This window comes from Ochotona curzoniae, unplaced genomic scaffold, assembly GCF_017591425.1.
Source record: "Ochotona curzoniae isolate NIBS_2020 unplaced genomic scaffold, NIBS_Ocur_1.0 scaffold_1037, whole genome shotgun sequence".
Classification (NCBI taxonomy): Eukaryota; Metazoa; Chordata; class Mammalia; order Lagomorpha; family Ochotonidae; genus Ochotona; species Ochotona curzoniae.
The window spans coordinates 33,954,420-33,974,630 of NW_024467083.1; the positions used below are offsets into that span (position 1 = coordinate 33,954,420).

At 51.7% G+C, this 20,211-nt stretch overlaps 1 protein-coding gene across 1 annotated transcript; it reads right to left on the reverse strand.

The window, feature by feature from the left end:
• Window positions 1–12,926: 12,926 nt before the first annotated feature.
• SSR2 (signal sequence receptor subunit 2) lies at window positions 12,927–18,629 on the reverse strand. Its single transcript, XM_040998856.1, has 6 exons — window positions 18,554–18,629; window positions 17,837–17,991; window positions 17,396–17,494; window positions 16,577–16,685; window positions 14,501–14,578; window positions 12,927–13,515 (listed from the first exon to the last, which is right to left on the reverse strand). The coding sequence occupies exons 1-6, from the start codon at window positions 18,560–18,562 to the stop codon at window positions 13,405–13,407; spliced, it is 561 nt and encodes a 186-aa protein (XP_040854790.1). The 5' UTR covers window positions 18,563–18,629; the 3' UTR covers window positions 12,927–13,404.
• Window positions 18,630–20,211: the final 1,582 nt, after the last annotated feature.

A 20,211-nucleotide genomic window follows, 5' to 3' on the forward strand; every position in this document is an offset into this window, starting at 1 on the left:
CGCTCTGGACAGTCTGTGAGCAGAAGGGGCACGTGAGTGAGCGGGGGTTCTAGAAGGCCAGACTCTCTGAGCCGGGACGATGTCATAGTCGGGCAAGGTCACAGTTTGGCAAGCATCCCCCACCCCACCCTCTACTCCCCCGCCCTCGCGTCACCCGAGGCAGGGAACTGCGGCAGGGCCAGTCCGGAACTGTGTGAACTAACTACCCAGGCCTGTCCAGAACCTAGGTCCTTTGGCTCTCACTCCAGGATGCTTCCTGGTTGTCCAGACATTCTCCCATGCTCAGCTTTTCCCGTCACCGGGCACCTCCACGGCGAGACAGTCAAGCAGAAGGAAACAAACATTGCGCCAGTCCTCCATGTACACCATGTATGCCTACATGCACGGGCACATACACAAATGCACATTTCTATATGGGCGTGTAGGAAAGAGTGCAACTTGGGGAAGACTAGCTGGCTGGAGGATGCCCAAGGCCAACCTCAGGAGTCTCCGCTGGAGGCTCTGGGCTATCCCGGAAGTAAGCAGAGACGGAAACAGGAAGTGGGAGGCAGTAGGTACCCTGGGAGAGGTCCCTGGAGGTTCCGAAGGTCAGCATTTGTGGCCCCGGGGTGTGTGTGTGTGTGTGTGTGGCTGGGGGAGTGGGAGGGCGGGATGAGAGAGGTTCTAGACCATTAAAAAGTGAGGCGTGGAGGTGAGGATTATTTCCTTGTAAGCCTCGGATCCTATGGGGAAGTGAGTCAGCCAATAGACCTCTGTCCGTGACAGAGAGTAGGCCGGTCACCCATCCCCCACCAGGCCTGGCTGGCTGACACATTGGCTTAGCTCAGTCTGTCCCAGAACTAAGAGCTCTCAGGACCTGTTTGTTAAGCCCACTCCAGAGAAGTACCAAGCTTTTCAGAGCACCGTGGAGGTGTCAGGGTGGGAGGGAAGGCAGCATTTGCTGCATGCCTGAGTGCCCTCCCCCCTCCCCCAGACCTGGGTCTCTCTAACCTGGCTTATGGGATGAGTGTGCCCGGCTCCCTTGTTGCCCTGACCACTCCCAGCTACTAAAGTGTAAGGAGTGCCCAGGAAGGCCAGGAAACTGTGAATCAGAGGTGTCAACCATTGTCCCCACCAGCTTTGGAGTTGTCCGTTCCACCTACTTTCCGCTCTCATGGCAGTCAGGCCCCCAGCCCCATCCCTTGGGGAGCTGCTGCTAGGAGATGGCAAGTGTGTGCATCAGCAATTATATGTCTACAGGGAGGGAGGGAGCCAGGCGCCCAGGCCTCTGCAGATGGCATATCCTGCTGCCCTGTGGGGGTGCAGCTAAGGAGACAAAGGCTTGGGAAGCTGGTGCGTGCCCCACCTGTACCTATCATATCTAGGGGGCAGTACAGAGGGGATACGCAGCCAGCTTCTAGAAGGACTCTTGTCTCCTCAGCTACACAGTTGGACCCTGCACCATCTGGTGTGCTGGCTCCTTCTGGGATGGTGGATTTGCAGGTGAGAGAGATGGTGGAAAGGCAGAATGTGTGAGAGCCAGATCTGGGTCCCTGCCTACCAGTGGCCTCCAACGCTGGGAACCGAGGGCAGAAAAGGTTGGGGTGGAGAAGGACCTGCAGGGGCCCTGTTGTGTGGTGAGTACCCAGAAGCACAGAGTCTACTTTACTGGCAGCCCCTGCTGCTGCAGGCACCCAGCCTCTGCCCCATTGCTGTGCCCACATGGTGAAATTTGACAAGAATGAATTGCTCCGAGCTGGAGCCCTGCCCTCTGCCTGCTGCCGACTGTGCCTCCTGCGCCTGCCCAGGAAGAAGGGTGAGCAGTTGATATTTATGGCTGACTATGGAGCTCTGGTCTTTCATGCTTCTCCATCCAGCACAGAGCAGCTGAAGGCTGGGATGCTTTCAAAAATCAGTGCCCCCCCCAGCCCAGTGCGGTGGCCTAGTGGCTAAAGTCCTCGCCTTGGACACACTGGGATCCCATATGGGTGCCAGTTCTAATCCCAGGGGCCCCACTTCCCATCCAGCTCCCTGCTTGTGGCCTGGGAAAGCAGTCGAGGACGGTCCAAAGTTTTGGGACCCTGAACCCAAGTGGGAGACCCGGAGGAAGCTCCTGGCTCCTAGCTTCGAATCAGCACAGCACCGGTCGTTGTGGTCACTTGGGGAGTGAATCATCAGACGGAAGATCTTCCTCTCTGTCTCTCCTTCTCTCTGTATATCTGACTTTGTAATAAAAATAAATAAATCTTAAAAAAAATCAGCCCCAAGCTCACAGCACCCCTGCTAGCATGCTCTGTCTCTGCCCTCTGGAGGAGTGGAATTGGTCAGGCACTACCTGCCTCATTTGTTAATCCCCCTTCTCAGAGTCTTCCTGTTTTCTGACCTATGCTCATTATGTGATAATGTCCATATGTTGTACTCGTTCCTTTAAAGAGATGAGGATTGTGGGAATGGCATTGTGCTGTTGTGTTATCTGCTCCACTTCCGATCCAGCTCCCTGTTAATGTGCCTGGGAAAGCAGTGGAAGACAGCCCAAGACAGCTTGGATTCATGGAAGAAGCTCCTGGCTCCTGGCTTTGGACTAGTCCAGCTCCAGCCATTGAGGACATTTGGGGAGTGAGTCAGTGGATGGAAGATTCTCCCTCTAAATCTGTAACTTTCTCTGTAACTCTGCCTTTCAAATAAAAGTAATCTTTGCTTTTTAAAGTAAATGTTTAAAACAACAAAGAGATAGCAAGTCAGTCTCAACTCCCTCCCAGAGATCTTCCCCAAACCCCATCTTCAGCCATACAAGCTGTGGCCCCATCACTGCATCTGCTTCCTTGCTTTTTCTCTCATCGCCTCTCTCCCGGTCCTCCCACCTCCCCCTGGCCTCCTGGGCTCAGGAAACCCCATGAGGGAGTGGCCAGGGATGGTGCTTGCACAATGGCTTTATTTAGCTCTGCTATGAGATCACATCATGTCACATCACTGTTTCCGCTGGGAGAGATAGGAGCTTCTGAAATAGATCTGGGATCCCACGGTGGAGATGGGGCTTGGGGCAGGGTTGCAGGAGAGGGGCTCGAGGAAGTCTTTGTCCTTCTCTTCCTGTCTCTGCCTTGGATGGTTTTCCCACCCCATTAGAGGCGTCAGGCTCACCTCAGAGAGTATCACTGTACTAGTCACCCGTGATTTCCTGGGAATTCTACTAGGGGTGGGGGTGGGTGGAGGTGGGCAAGACAGAGTACAGTAACAGAGGGAGACACCTGTTGTTCAAACCTCAAGCCCGATTTCTTTAAGTGTTCCAGGGCTTAAAGCCCACTGTGCTTGCAAGCTCTGTTATCTTCAAGAGTCACATGACCTTGGGACCTTGCCTAATTTTCTTGAGCGTCACATTCATCTGTAGCATGATGGGAATGAGAATTCCTGCCTTGTTAGGAGGTGGCTGTGGGGAGGTTGTGTTGATAATGCAGGCAATGCTCAAAGGATTGCGCTAGACACATACTAGGTGCTCAGTAGGTGTTCATGTTTTTTTTAAAAAACATTTATTTATTTTTATTGCAAAGGTAGATCCACAGAGAGAAGGAGAGACAGAAAGATCCTCCATCCACTGGTTCATTCCCCAAGTGGTTGCAACAACCAGAGCTGAGCCAATCTGAAGCCAAGAGCCAGGAGCCTCCTCGGGGTCTCCATGCAGGTGCAGGGTCCCAGGGGCCATCCTCCACTGCTTTCCCAGGCCACAAGCAGGGAGCTGGACACAAGCCAGCACCCATATGGGACCCCAGCACATGCAAGGGGAGGACTTTAGCTACTAGGACTTTAATACTGCACTGGACCCGGTGTTCATGTTATTGAGAACAACCGGGAACAGAGGGCTGGAGAGAAAGCCAAAGACAGAAGCAGAAACACACACTACAAAAATGTTCATGGAAGGGGACCAGTGTGATGACTTGATTGGTTGGTTAATCCTCCACCTTCAAGCGCCGGGATCCCATATGGGCGCCTGTTTGATCCCAGCTGCTCCGCATCCCATCCAGCTCCCTGTTTGTGGCCTGGGAAAGCAGTTGAGGATGGCCCAAAGTCTTGGGATCCTGCACCCACATGGGAGACCCAGAAAAAGCTCCTGGCTCCTGGCTTTGGATCAGCTCAGATCTGGGCATTGAAGCCACTTGGAGTGAACCAGTGGATAGATCTTTCTCTCTGTCTCTCCTCTCTATAAATATTCTTTTCCAATGAAAATACATTTTTAAAAAAAGATTTATTTTTTTTTGCAAAGTCAGATATACAGAGAGGAGGAAAGACAGAGAGGAAGACCTTTTGTCCAATGATTCACTCCCCCAAGAGACTGCAGTGGCCGGTACTGCGCTGATCTGAAGCCAGGAGTCAGGAATTTCCTCCAGCCCATGCAGGTGCAGGGTCCCAAAGCTTTAGGCCGTCCTCGACTGTTTTCCCAGACCACAAGCGGGGAGTAGGATGGGAAGTGGAGCTGCTAGGATTAGAACTGGCGCCCATATGGGATCCCAGTGCATTCAAGACAAGGACTTTAGCCGCTAGGCCACTGCACTCGGCCCATGAAAATAAATCTTAAAAAAAAAAAAAGATACTTGAATTTCAATATTTTTTTTGCTTCTGAATAAACTGATTTTCTCATTCTCCATGAACTTCTGGAAGTCACCCTTTATGATGACAATTCACTCTTTCATTTTTAGAATTGATTTGAAAGGCAGAGTTTTAGAGAGAGACAGATCTTCTATCCTCTAATTCACATTCCAAAATGACTGCAAAGGGCAGGGCTAGGGTGGAGCAAGAGGAGGGCCAGGCCAAAACTAGGAACCCAGAACTCATCTGAGCTTCCCATTTAGGTCATGGGGTCTAACCACTAGGGTCAACTTCTGCTGCGTTCCCAGAAGCATTCACTGAGAACTGGACCAAAAGTAGAACCTCTAGGATTCAAATGGGTGTTTTTATAGGATGCTGGTGTTGCCAGCAGCAGCTTAACCCTCTGTGCCCCAACATCAGTCCTTTGAGAATGAGAATAAATGACCGGGGTCAAAGTTGACACACCATGGTGAAGGCTTGCCACCAAAAATAAGTCCTGGTGACAATGTGAGTGTGTATCCTGAACAAGCAGGAGCAATAGGGACAGCTTCTGTGTCCTGTTGGACACTGATGATTTTGGACAAGTCTGTCCTCATCAGAGAGAAGTGAGTGGACAAACAGCCTCTGGTCACTTAGAGCAATGATTGCCAACCATATAACCTGGGGACCCTGTGTGCCCTGCTATCTCTTTTAAATGGTTGGAGCAAAATAATAAAAATAATAATAGTGCTTTGCAATGAACAAAATTCATATGAGATTAAAAACTGCCTCTATAAATGAAGCTGTTTTGGAACACAGCCATAATCATTTATTTATGCATTTCCTAGGCTGCTGCTACATTATGGCAGCAAGGTTGGTAGCTGTGACAGGGACCGTATGGCCTAAAAGCCTAAAATGTTGATTATCTGGGTCTTCACAGAGAAGAGTTGGTAGGCTTCTGAGCTAGAGCAACTGGGTTTCAAAAACCTCAGGGAGGAGGAGATAAAAGAGACTGGAGACAAGACAAGACACACAGGTTCACTGTGCACCAGTTGGGCATTCAGCAGCCTGCCTCAGGGAGAAGTGTTTCCCCAAAAACCCCAAAAGGGGTGGGTATTTGGCCTCGTGATGGACATCCACATCCCATCTCATCTTGGGAGGTGACACACAATGGCTCCATGTGTATAGGTCCCTGCCATCCACATCAGAGACCCAGCTTGAGTGTCTGGCTCTCAGCGTTGGCCTGGCCCATTGCTGCTTGTTGCAGGCTTTGGGAGAAAGTGAACCAGTAGATGGAAAATTCCTCTTTTTGCTTTTCCAAGAAATACAATTAGATAAGTAAGCAAAACTCCAACAGACCCATGTCTACCTGGACAATTAACCCAATGAGTGTTGACATCCATCTTGTGAACTTCACAACCACCTCCTGAAACAGACATTTTTCCTATTTTCCATAGGAAGAAACAGGCAGCACGGGGAACTTAAACAATAGGCCATTGGACTGGCAGTAACTGGAGGTGAATTATCAGGCCTGATCCATCATAGCCTGAGACCTTTTCTGAAACCAGACAACAAGCTCTCAAAAGGCACCAAGTGACAGCTTAGAATGAACATCAGGCAACATTGTCATTATTCTCCCTCCTCCACCTGCTTGAGCCCAGCCAAATCAAAGTGGCAGTAACATTGCAGCGCAGCAGGTAAAGCCAATGTGTGCAATGCCACTGGCATCTCGTCTGAGCACTGGTTAGTGTTTCAACTGGTCTACTTGTGATCCAGCTCCTTGATGATTTACCTGGGAAAAGCAAAAGATGGCCCAAGTGGTTGGGCCCTTACACCCACAGGGGACTCCCAGGGGGAAGCTCCTGGTGTCCTGGCTTTGGTTGACCCAGCCCTGGTCATTGTGGCCATCTGGGAAATGAACTAGCAGATGGAAGATCTCTCTTGTCTTCCTCTCTCTCTGTAATGCTTTCAAATAAATAAGTAAGTCTTGAAAAAGAAATAAAGGAAAACAAGTTTCAAAAGAAATTGGAAAGAAGTTCCCAGGAAGTTAAATGTGTGCATTCTGCTTCCTCTGTTATCTTGGAAATCTGAAGGAGGTGCCGGACCCTCAGTTCTGTTTGCTGCCAGTAAACACTGAGACCATAGCAACCTTGTGAACAGCAGGACCTGGGGCCTGGGGGCACGATGCTTTTCAGCAGCCCAGGGGACTTCCTGTATGGCTTCAGGTGCTGGGTCCTAAATCTCCTGGGGGAAGCCATACAGAAGATTCTTTCTTGGGGAGGAAGAGCAAAGCTGAGGACAGGGTGTGCTGGCTTCTCTCCTCCAGGTCCTCTAGCCCGGCCTGGGGGTGGCACAGGGTCACAGCAAACCCTTTGATAGTTCAACGTTTGACCTCCCATGGAAAGTAAACCATTAATCTGAAAACAGGGTTCAGACTCAGGCTGTCGGGGAAGCACACACCACCTCCTGCTCCTGCTCTGCAGACAGCCAGCCAGCTGCAGACAGCCAGCCAGGGACGTCTACTGCAGGGGCACCTGAGTTGCTGCTCCCCTCCCCTCAACCCCTACTCTGGTCTGACTTCTGGTGTCCTGGAACTCACTGTCTTTCTCTGACTGGCCCATCACCTGCCAAGGAGTAGTACCACAATGCCAGAAATGCAAAGAAGCCAAAGGCTACCAGAGGACTTCATTCACCCAACTTTTTTCAGCACCTACCAAGTTTCAGATCAAGGGAAGAGGAAATCAGAAGGGTCTACATGCAAATACAGTGGGTATGGGGTGTGGAGGAGACCTCAGGTGCCCTTCCTTTGCCTATGTGGGCGAATGTCACCTGCCCATATTAGCTTCTGGGATGCCAACCACCCATCTGGCTTCCAGGACCACTCAGGGCAGCTACCAGTGTTTTACTGTCAGTATTTAACTCTGTGTGTCCAACGTGGATGGGGCAGCCAGCAGCTTTAGCCCCCTGACCTGACCACACCCTCCCTAACTAGTCAGCAAACAGGCATCTCAAACACCCTCCCTCAATTACCCCTACCCCCTGATAAAATCAACTGGCCTCATGCTGTCAGCTAGGAATTTTGTTGCCTTGGGCTTCCAAGACTGATTACCTAATTTTTGTTGTTGTTTTTTGCATTTGTTCTTATTTTTAAATCAACTGAGGAACCCTTTCTCTTTATCTCTGCTACACCTATAGCAGTCTGCTGATTTGCATTTACCAGCTGCCTGGGACCAGCACATCTCATGCTATGTGGGGGATGGGGAAGAAACGGGGTAACACCAACCATTTCTCTTCTGTCTCCTGCCAGTCTCTTGGCATGAGTTCTGGGTACGATGCCAGCAGGGTGGGGCAAGAGGTCTGAGGTTCAGAGCCACACACCTGAGAAGACTTTGGCCACTAAGGCCCCCGGACATTAACTCATTAGATCCAAGGAAGCAGTGAAGGGCAGTGAGTGGGGCAGAGAAACCCTAGTCTGCTCGTTCCTGACTTTTGGGTGCAAGTTGGTGGCCCTTTACATTTCCTTCACCCCCCCCCCCGGGCTAAAAGGAACCAATGTCAAGGTCAGAGGAAGGGGAGCCTTAGGAGAATTAAGATGTCAGGGTTTCAAGATTCCAGAGACAGAAGATGTCTTTGGTCTCTACACCTACTGAGTAAGAAAACAAGACCGAGAACACAATGGACTCGGCTGTGCGATGCACTTGAATCTGAACCCCAGCCCTGTCACTTATCTCTTTTCATCAACATGGGTTATTTAAACTTCTCTAGGTCTTATCTTTAATATAAAGTTTCTGGTATGTCAACCCTACAGGATTATGAGGATTAAGAAGGAATGTGTATAAAGGGTTTAGCATCATTTGTCCAACAAACCGTGTTAATGAACCACTAACCTGGATTGTGGCCCCCTATTTACACACAGTGTGTACACCCCCGAGACACACACACTCCACACACACGTCTCCTAATCAAACAAAGGAGTTGCTGCAGTAGGTTGGGTAGAGAATTGGGGTTTTGAAGAGATCTGTTTTTGGGAATGGGAAGAGAGATGATCATTTAAGAGAAGGCAACTCACCAGATCTGGGCGATATCCCAAAGGTGGGGCACCTGCTCCTGCTCTCAGTCGGTGCTTTCAATTGGGGGAATACTCCTGTTCCCAGTGGCCCCTTTAAGAATCCAGTCTGGCACCTCGGTGGGGGTGCCTGTCTCTTAGTCCTTTGGAGGGAACCGCTCATGGTCCACAAGTTTGCATAGGAGACGGGGACTCATTCCAGGCCAGACCAGGGGCAGCCTCCTCAGCTTCTCTAGCCCTTCCCTTCCCCGCCCTTCTTCAAACACCCTGGACAGTGCAGCACATGGGCCTTTAACCCCTTCAGCGCCAGGGCCCCACCCCCACCTTAGGTCCTGACCTAAAGGTGGCTTTCGGATCTAGAAGGCTCAGTGGTGATGATGGGAAACAGGTGCAAGAAGCCAATCTGGGGTCACCCTGTCGAAAGAGAATGTGGTGACAATCCCAGGGAGATTGCTTCTCCATCCAGTCAGGCAGGGACTAGAGAGAGGCTGGGGAAGGGGGGGTGGGAGGAGAAGAGGACTTTCCCCCTCTCGGTGGGGGAGGGGAGAGCCCACTGATTGGAAACCCACTTAACAACAAGGTCTTCTTGCGGTCAGCCATGTCCCCCACCTGCTCTCAATTTTGGCTTCCAGGCTGCCTGTCCCGCTGGTCCCTTTAAGAGGCAGGTTCCACAGTACAGGAGGAAAGACTGTGTGATGAAAAGTGCAGGGAGGGGCCATCGCCAGGCAGCCACAGGCCAGGAGGGCCCCAGCCAACAGGAACTGGAGTGACCAAGCAGCTAGGCACACATCACTCAGCTTGTTGTGGATACGGCATGCCGGCAGGATATTTGATCAACCACCACCCCCTCACAACTACCCTGATAGCAGCTCCTCAGGGTGGGGGCGCTGACTCACCCTTGCCCCGCCTCAGGCAGATGCTGGCCTTCCTGAGGTAAAGGGGAACCCTTCTCTCTGCAGAGGCCAGGGAAGTCTAGCACAAGGTGCATCTTTGGAGCTGGTGGTGATGGTGGCGGTGACGGTGGAGGGGGACAGTGGCTCTGATTAACAGGGCCCTAGGGGTGTTAGCCCTTCTCCTGCAGCGCTAGCAAAGAACACACTGAGGTGGCCACTTTTGGGTTGCCTTGAATGGTCGTCCCTTTGCTCTGATAGATGAGAGGATTAAATTGGGTGGGTAATCCCCAGTCGAGCCCTGCTCTACCAATTCTTAACGTGAGCGAGAGAGGTAGAAGGTAGCTGCTGCCAGCTGCTCCAGTTCTCACTGTACACCCTTTCCCAGCTTGCTGGGCCCGAGGCACACGATGAGAGACTGACAAGTGTGATGATGGGATCCTCTGAAACCCTCCACTCAAACAGTCTCACAGTGGACCCACCTGCATGAGTCCCAGCCTTGCCAGCTTCCCATCCCTTCCCTGCACTGCTCCACTGCTCCCAGCTGGTGGGAGAGTCCTGTTTGCTTTCTTTGGGTAGCGTCCCAAAGCCTAGTATGTAAAGGGATTGGAGTCAGGGCCCAGGCTCCTCCTGGTACTAGTGTGTGTGTGCGTGGATTCCAGCTGCAGGACTAGATGATGTGGGCTGGTCTCCAGGGACAAGAGGGGCTCTGGCACTTGCTGGCCACTGGGTGACTATATTGCCCTTTAAGGCGGAGCCTCAATTTGGGCCCTTTATCTCCAGGAAGGAAGCCCGCTCAGCGCTCACCTTCCCTATCCTCCACAGATCCACATAAGAGCTGAGACCAGGGGGTCACCCAGGACAGTTCTGGCTCAGTGTGCCGGGGACTGCCTGCCACTTTTCCTCCTATTACAAGCAGCCTAAGAGGGCTCAATCTGAAAGCCACCGATGCCAACAAAGCCTGTCTTTCTATAGATTTTCAGAGGCTCTTAACTGTCTCCACCAGCACCACTTAAGGGAGGTTCGAATTCCACCCCTCCTCCCGGGAAGCTGACCTCCTGAGAGATGAAGTATTTGGCTTGTCCTCAAGGCCCCTGCGACTTGAGCTGCCTTCACAATGCTTCTCTTGTCATTACCTGGGTCCCCCTCCTCTTCTCCTTTTCCCCTGTAACAGGGGTGTAGGGGTGGGGGCAGGATGCAGAGCACCCAGTCCTGCAAGGAAAGACTCCTTGCCTGCCCACTGGGAGAGGAGTCCCTCCCAAGCCAGGCAGAAGCAGCAATCTGTGAGCTTCTGGAGTTTGGAAGTGTATCCCATCCTCCCAGCCGGGAGCCCTACTCTCTGGGCTTAACTCACTGAACTTCCAGTGGAGCCTACAGAGATGCCAAGTGGCATGGTCCCATCCCTGGAGGGAGACAGGACAGCTTACAGTCTTTGACAAAATGAATGGACCCCTAGCTTTATTTTTCTTCTCTACACTTGTTCTCAACCCCAAGCCTCCGATGCATGACCCTTCCCACACCCCCACCCTGTCTCTCCTGAGCAAATCCAAGAACACAGTAAACAAAAGCTGAGGCCATCCTTTCTTGCCCTCTGACCTGACCAGTCCTGGGGTGTCCAAACTGCAGCCCCTGGAAGAGGGAGGTGAGCTGGCCGAGGGTGACTCCATTGGGAGCCTCCCGCTGTCTCCATGTCCTTTTCATCCTCTTGAGGCTCCTGGAGGCTCCCACTGCTGGGCTAAGGAAAGGTTAAACCAGTTGGGCAGGGGAACTGGGGGAAGCTGAATCTAAACTGGGAAACTTTCTCTAGCGGCACAAACAAAGCAGGCGTTTGTTGGGTCTCCCTCTTGCCTGAGAGGCTGTTGTTGACCGACCACGGCATTCCTGGGTCTGGGCCGCGCAGAGTCAGCTTACAGTGGCTTCTCCTGCTGCGGCAGCAAAAGCCTCTGCCTTCCTAGGGAAGGCCAAGGGTGCGCTTGTGGCCCAACTCAGGAGGTGCTTCCTTTGGGTTGGAGAAGCTACTTCTCAAACACCCAAATGGCCAACATCAGATGGGGCAGTGGGGGCGGGACCCAGCTGCCTGAGGCATGTACCTAAAGGGTAGGCCTTTGGCTTGGGGGGGAGTTACGTTTGGGAGACTGACATCAAGTACTGGAGAGCCTGGGTTCAAGTACCAGCTTTGCTTCCTGCTTCCTGGGTCCAAGTCCTTGGGTCCGTGCCAGGTAGGAGACTTGGAGACTCCTGGCTTGGAACTGGCCCAGTCCCAGCTGTTACGGGGCATTCGGGGCATCTGGGAAATAAATCAGGTGATGGAGGTTCCCTTTCAAGTAAACAAATAATTAAAAGAAAAAACAGAAAGCAGTAATCAGACCAGAATGGCTCTCAGCTGGTTCTAGGGACAGGCCTGGGAAGGGTCCTCAGAGGGCTCCCAACTTGATTGCAGCACCCGCCAATACAAATAAGGGTTGGGCCTGGACTGGACTACAGCACCTGTTGGCACACATGGGAGCCAAGTTTGAGTGCAGGCCTGGTTGGGGTTCTTGGGAGGGGCACATGAGGCTGGGTCTGGGGACAGGATGGGATGGGTTGGGTTGTAGCACCTGCTGGCACATGTGAAAGTCAGGTCTGGGACTAACTCAATAGGGGCTCTTAGGAGCCAGCCTGATGGGTTCTCTGCTTTTGATCCCCAACCTCAGGGAACACCACACACACATCTGGCCTCAGAGCACATGCTGTGGGCCTGGGCTGCCCACATTGCTTATTTCATGGAAGGAAAGACCATATACCAGGATACACATGAAAGATAACACAGCCGACTCAACAGAGGACTTCGAATGCCTCACCAAAAGATGGAAAGAGAAGCAGGTTGAACAACCACTGTAGGCCAAATTCTCCCTCTGGGACCATCTGTCTCCTGGTGCTGATGTGATCTGGCAGCAAGCAGTAGAAAAACATCTTTTTCCCCAACTCCTACCCTGCAGTCACAGGAAGGAGGGCAGGGTCCTTCCCCTCCCCCGCTCCCTTCTCCTTTCCCCCCATCCCTACCTATCACACCCAGAGACTTGCATGGGTCTGTAATCCCCTCACCTATGAAACAGACACTTAAAAGTAAGTAAATTTAAATTAAAAAAAAAAAGGCTGGTTATCAGGGTGTGGGTGTAGCTGTTCCCCTGTGACCATCTTGTCCCACCCAGTCATCCCTGGCTGTGCGGGGCAGCAGGGCAGGTGTAGTAGAGTGGGTGACCATGCAAAGGAACAATCCAAGGAGAGCGAGAGATTTAAATGGGGGCCTGAGGCCTCTGTAGCAGCAGGACTCACAACCCTGCAAACAAGGGGGGCACCAGTCAGCTCACCTGTTCACAGGGCCAGGAACCTGGAACTTGAGCTTCAGTGGCTCCCTGGGCTCACCCAGGAGACGGAACAAAGACAAGGCAGTGTGGCATTTTATTTTTATTAGAAAACCCCATTCAGTAAGCGCTTGCCTGACTCAGAACAAAGACCCGAGGCCTACAAGGGTCCACAGCTTCTGTTTCATCTTCCATACTCTTCTGAGGTGGAGGGGGAGAGTGGGTGCTGAGGGGGCGAAGAGGGTGTCAGGTGGTCTCTGAAGTGCGCCTCCTGGACTCCTGAGAATTCACTTTGCCAGCAGTACACCCACAGCACCTTGGGAGAGTCCCAGAGGGGCCTCCTAGGCTCCGGGCAGCTGCCAAAGGCATTCCTGCTTATATGGCTTCACAGTGGAACCAAGGATGCCCTCACAGACTCTTGGGTCCCGGCTCCTTCCCTCTGGCAGGGGACAGGCCAGGACCCAGGGGAAGGCGGTCAAGGGCTGAGGGAGAAGAGACTGCATTTGACATAGCTCTGGGAGTCTGCAAAGCACCTGGATTTCTTAGAAGAGGGCTGCAGAAGCCCCATTCAGTTCTTCTTGGGTTTCGGGGTGTCGTATTTCCTCTTGCTTGAGTACCATAGTAGCAGTGGGATGCCGATGGAGGGAAGGGTCATGACCCCGAAGGCTGCCCAGTCCAGCTGTGAAAGAGAAAAGCCATGCTTAGGGGCGGCAGGTGCTATTTAGCTTTCCTCTCCCCCCCCACCGCCCCCCCACCTTTGGCCAGGAAGGTTCTTTTCTAATCCCTGACTGTCTCCATCAGAACAGCTCTTTTCTAGGACCCATCTCTTTTCTAGGCTACAAAGTCAAAGCCAGGCTTGCCTCAGCCTGCACTGGATTCCAGGCCATCGTGGAGAACGGGGATGCTTGGGAGTTGCCTGACAGCTGAGTCTTCTGTGATACCCCCGACTTATACCTTAGACCCCCTTTTACACGCTGCCCTGCAACACTGACTGAATTGCATCCCATTCCTCCTCGCAGCTGAGCTGCCCCCACATCCTGGGACACCTGACTGTTTCCTTCTGACTGAAACAGCCCTTGCAGAAAGCCCTCCCTACCTCTGGAAGCCGGGCTCCATGGCCCCGCCCTGCTGGTGCCTTGCAGGACGCCTCAGCCACAGCTGCCTTCTCCCTGCTTACTCGTCCAGCCCTCCACAAACCGTCATGTTGTTAACAAAAGGGACCTGCTCATCATTTTTCCAACTGAAGCACAGAAGGAGCAGATTCCCTCACACAGCATTCTCAGCACCTCTTCACAAAACATCCTCTCTCCTCAAACAGTCCACTTCCAAGTTCCCACCTAACTTGCCCAGCACCCCACGATCCTTTCATCTTTGAAACTTCAAGACTGACCCAAGGCTGTAAGATGGGGCTCTACTCAAGGCAGCACTGAGAGAAAGGCCAGCTGAATGGCCCTGGCAATTACTCTCATCGTCAAAGACCTCTCCTCTGGGCATGGTTAAATTGGGACAGTTAGTGGCTGCCTCTATCAGAAACACAAGCAAACAAACAAACCAGATAAGCAGGGCAAGAACCAATCAACAAAACCAATCTTCTAAGGAGGCTGAAAGGGCCCACAACCGAAGTGGTGTGCTTACACCAGAGGAATGATGGGAGAAAAGCTTACAAAATGGGGGGAGAATCTCCTATCAAACTCCCGCTGGGCCAGGATGCCTCCCTGTCCAGGCGCGCTGGTAGAGCCAATCTGAAAAGAAGAAAAGACGGGCTATTAAGGATAGTCTCTAGTCCATCTCACCTGCGAGTTCCAGCCAACCAGACCCTAAGGATCAGCTTCTTAGCTCCCGCAGATCCGAGAGTGCTTAGAGGGAAAGTTGAACTGCGGAGCTGACGAGTCTCTGAGAGGGTCGCCCACATGGAGGGATACACCAGGAGCTGGGAGACCTCCGAAACACCTCCTTGGCCAGTCAACTCAAGCCAAACCCGTCCACCTTTCCCCTCGTACTCTGCAAAGGGGTGAGCTGCTCGCTACCCCTGGCTCCTCTAAGAGGCCAGGAGTGTACTGGAAAAGACTCACCTTGGCAATCATCTACTTGTTCCCTAAGTGTAAATACACTTCACTTCTTGGCCTTGCAGGGTTGAAGGATTCTGACAAGGAGAAAGCTCTACCCCAGTGTATGCTAGCAGACAAGGGGTCTGAGCCTGCCCCACATTCCTGTGTTTTGAAGAGAGGCAGCCGAGAACTTGGAGCACACTGCAAACAACTTTGTTCTACAGTGGTAGCAGAGCCTTTGACCTATTAACCCATCTGGTACCAGGCAGAAACGCATAGTCACAAGGACACATGATGTAGAAGGAGCTAGAATGACAAGACAGTGGCTCCTGTGGTCAGCAAGAAGAGATTTCCAAAGTGCACTGACAGTTGGCAACTCTCAGGTTTCTTAGTTTGACGGCTGATTCTGCTAGGTCCCTTTCCTACCACACCCTCCCTCACTGAGCAGTCACCAGCCATTTGCATAGTCTTGTCACAGGGCCACCCACTTTGGCTTCATAAATGTATGACCTAAGCTGGTTTAAGGGTCTCCTAACCTTGGTATTCTTGTGGGAATACACATCGCAGGGGCTCCATGCATGTCTGCGAACTTTTCCAGCAATTAAGCATTATTTACTGGGGATGGAGGAGGGTAGGACTAGCGCAAGGTCTCAATTGGCTAATCCTCCCCTTCAAGTGCTGAGATCCCCATATGGGTGTTGGTTCATGTTTTTGCTGCTCCACTTCCTACCAAGCTCCCTGCTTGTGGCCTGGAAAAGAAGTGGAGGGTGGCCCAAGTCCTCTGGCCCCTGCACCTGCATGGGAGATACTAGCTCCTGAATGGCTCAGCTCTGGCTGTTGTGGCTCTCGCAGGAGTGAGTCAGTGGATGGAAGATCTTTTTCTCTTTCTCTCTATAGATCTGCCTTTCCAGTAAAAATAAATCTTAAAAAAAAAAAAAAGATTTACTACTCGTTCCTGCTATTAACAGGGGATGAAGAAATGAAAGGCAAAATCCTTGGCTGCATTTATGTGTAACTGGAAGGTGGCAAGGGGCAAAGGGGAAGAGCCTCCAAGCCAGGCAGTAATTCAATGTTTAAGCCCCATCAGCGCTACATTTAGATGTGATCAATCACTATTCACCGAAGGACTGAGACAAGAGAAAAAGGAAGTGTAGAATGGAAAAGACAGGAACAAGGAGACACAGGTCAAGCTTAAAACTTAAGTCTGGGGAAACTTTCAAATAACTAAGCGGAGGCGACAGAAAACTTCAAATGCAGAACAGGGAGGAAGGGGGACATGAAGGAGCTTGTCCTGAGGAAGAAGAGAGGGTCTATATGGGCACAGCGAGAGAGAAAGCAGGAGAGGCAGAGGACGGCTCAACCACAGGGAGGTGTGCAATGAATAACAGGAAACTGGCAGTAATCCGACAGCAACCCGAAGACATACTGGGTAGGTAAGGACAAAAACAAACTGAGCAGACTAAGAGGAAAGCATGAGGAATGAAGGCAAGGGAATGCTATGCTATGCCTCTCCTGTCCACCTCAACCACCAGCTCTGGGTCATACAGTCATACTTCTTTGAGACAATACCAAGTTTTCATCCAAGTTTATGACCCATATTCAGAATGCAGTGGCTACTGTGGACATTTTCTCCAAGGTTTCATATGGAAGGTGAATCCACACTAGATGCAGCTAAGGGTCTGGGGAACTCACCACAACAGGCCCATCCTCCTGGGCCAGGTAAGTGATGGTTGCTGAGGTGAAGTTAAAATACCCAGCCTTGAGGGGGCGCAGGACCACAGTGTGGGAGACGTTGCTAGCGCTGGCCCGAGGGTTAAGGAAAGTGAAAAGAAGCTAAGGTGGTCAAGATGCTTCAACCTAGGCACTGCATGGACCATTCACAAAACATCTGCCAATGTGTATAGTGATCTGCAATACTCAGTCGCAACAAAAAAGGCTTTTTTAGGGCTCAAGTGTGTCGTACAAAACATCTTTCTAGGCAAAGTCCATCTTTCCAGCTAAAGGCAGAGTGTCTAAGCTACATACCATATCAAAGATTGTAAAGGATACTTTCAAAACAACATACGTTAGAGTTACTTAAGCTCACTGAAAAACTTTTCACTGACTGTAACGGAAGAAAGTGACAATGGGGGGTGGGGTGCACAGTGAGCCGGGGAAGAAAACAAAAAATACAAAGAGAATATTCACCTTCCCTAGAAAATCTAAACATACGTTAATTTGCAAGGGGAAATAAACCTGATTCAATACTCAGGAAATGACTGGTAGATCAGGGTAAGAGACTCATCGACTAAGAGACTGTGACAGGCTGCCCAGGCTCTCTAGGAGAGCACCCCAATGGATTTCTTTTAAAAGCACCTTAAACATCCTTGCATGACCCCAAAGATGACAGGTGACTAGCCATGCACACCCAGTGTGCTTCAAGCATCCCCGCTACTTCGCTGGGAATGCCTCATCACACTCTCACTCACAAAACCACCACCAAGCCTTCATAACCCTTTGCCAAGAGGATACGGGGCAATCCGGTCCCATTTGACATTGAGCATTCCAGAGACAATGCCAAAATCTTCTGGAGGGAAGGAATCATCTGATAATTCCACATCTAATGCAGCACTGGAAAATGAAAGGAGCAGAAGTGTTAGTAGTCACAGGCATAAAGTTATAGCAATCAAGACTGGTGCAGTGCCACAGTAGGCTAATCCAGCACCATATGGGTTGCCGGTGCCACAAGGCGGAGGATTAGCCTGTAATACCACTGCACAGCCCCTCTCCCTCCCCAAAAATGGTCTTTTACAGTTCACAGTCTAATAACATCTGCCTTTCCAAAAACTAGGCCCAGCAGTAAATTCTTTCACCCATGAAACTTGGCACTGGCAGTCTCCCTCAGAAAAATCCCACATCCCTGCCGAGATGCTCCCTGTGCTCCCATGGACCAAGATCGCAGAGTCCCCTCACCTGGAGCCCACATTGTAGATGTTGTATTGCAAGGTCAGGTCGCGCCCCTCCACTGCATATCTGTTCAGCAGCGATTTGGACGCCAAGAGTCTGGCTCCCTCCTCGGCTCGAGTGACAGCACACAGAGCCACTGCCACCAAGGCCAGCAGCCTCATCTGTGGATATTCCAGAGGAGTGACCAATCCATTCAAAACCGAGCAAAATCCCCCTGGAAACCCTCTCTCCCAGGCTCCTAGCAAAGTAGCAAGCACCCATCTGCACCGACCCTTCCTCCTGATGCCCCTAGCACCTCCGCCTGCAGCCCCCGCATCCCTCCTGCCCTCTTCGGGGTCTCAGAGTGGACAGCCTGTGGCCAGCACGGGGCTTGCCCAGCACGCCTGATGACGGCCATTCTGGGGTCCGCAGAGCATCTAACGTTCCCGCGCACGGGAGTCCCCACGGCTGCTGCTTTCCGGGGACACCCCTGCCCCCATCGCTCGCTCGCGGGGTCCTCCCGAAGTTCCCGAACCGCAGTCCCCCGCGCAGGCCATCCCTCCTCCACCCCCACCCGTTCCCGGGTCCCATTCCGCTCCGTCCCCTTTGCCCATCTCGTCAATGTGACACGTCCTTCGGCCGGCGCACCGTCCTGCCCCTCCGGAGCTAAGCCCCAGGCACCGCGTGAGGAGTGGACAGGACACTCGCCTCTCCGGCTCCGACCCCCCACGCCTCAGGACTCACCGTGCGCATCCCCAATGCTTTTCGGGGAGCCACCTAGACCGGAAGAGAGCGTCAGCACCCGAAAGACCGGAAATAAACTCAGGCCGGAACCCAGTTACTTCACCCAATGCCTGTGGGAGTTGTAGTTCTTGGAAGAAGCTCCACCTTCCTCTTTGTAGGGCTTACCCGGTTGGCCTGTCTGGGCGCCCTCTGGCTTTTTCCATGCCGTGAATGATCGGTGTATTATTAAGTGGTTTGGAAAATTAGGAGACCTAGACATTGAGATCATCGATTTAGGCTGTCGGGTGTGATGTCGAATTAGGAATCAAAAAAGACTGCTCCCACTGTCGTTCTGCCACTTCCCTGATGAGAAACTGAGTCAGGTCCTGCACCAGCAAATAACCTGGCCCTCCCTGCGTGTTATTTGCAAGGACTTGGAAGCACCAAAAACTAGATCCTTTTTTCTCCATCCCAATCGTAACTGCTGTAGTTCATTCTCATTGCTGTGTGTGGGCAGTGGCTGGGGCTGGGCCAAGCTGAAGCCAGGAACCAGGAACTCCAGGTGGTCTTCCATTTGGGTGCAGGAGTCCAAGGACTTGTACCATCTTCTGTTACTTTCCCAGGTACATTAGCAGGAAGCTGGATCATAAGTGGAGCAGCCTGGACTCAAACTGGTGCCTGTGTGGGATATTGGCATTATAGGTGGTAGCTTAGCCTGTTATGCCATGGCACCCTCCCTCCCTGTACTTTTAAGTCAGCTGCCTACTAGATGCACTTTCCCAAACTGCATTTTTAATAATAGACCCTGTGTTCAGAGGAAGAAAAACTGTGAAGTTTAGCAGTCATGTCACTTACTAGTTAGGGAACTGTGAAATGACAAAGACGTGATGCCTTGGTTCTCAAGTCTGTAAAATGAGCAAATGCTGGGGGAGGATGGAGCAGCGTTGTGGCCTGGTGGATTAAGCCTGGCCCAGGGACACTTGCATCCTATTGAAAGTTCTGGTTTGAGACCCTGCACTTCAGCTTCCTCATGAGAGTCCTGAACAGCAGCCCGTGGCTCACTACTTGGGTTCTTGTCACCCACATGGGGAAACAGGATGGTGTTTCTAACTCCCTGTTTTTTGGCCTGACCCAAACTGGGTTGTGGCAGTCATTTGGGGAATTAACCATCATATGGAACCAATCTATCTCTCCCTTTCTCTCTGTTTCTTTGACTTTCAAATAAACAGATGAATGCTTTCTTTTAAGATTTGTTTATTTTTATTGCAAAGTCATGTATACAGAGAGGAGGAGAGACAGAGAGGAAGATCTTCTGTCTGATGGTTCACTCCCCAAGTGACCACAATGGCTGGAGCTAAGCCAATTTGAAGCCAATCTGGAGCTCTTTCGGGTCTCCCACGTGGGTGCAAGGTTCCAAGGGCTTGGGCCGTCCTCCACTGCTTTCCCAGGCCACCAGCAGGGACCTGGATGGGAAGTAGGGCTGCCAGGATTAGAATTGGCACCCATATGGGATCCCGGGCGTGTGCAATGAGAGGCCCTTAACCATTACGTTATTGTGCCGGGCCCTGAATGCTTTTTTTTTTTTTAAGCTGAAGGATCAAATAAGATCCGGTATACTGTCTGGCATATGCATGTGTTCAATAACTGATAATTGTCACTAATGCTCTTATTCTGTGTCT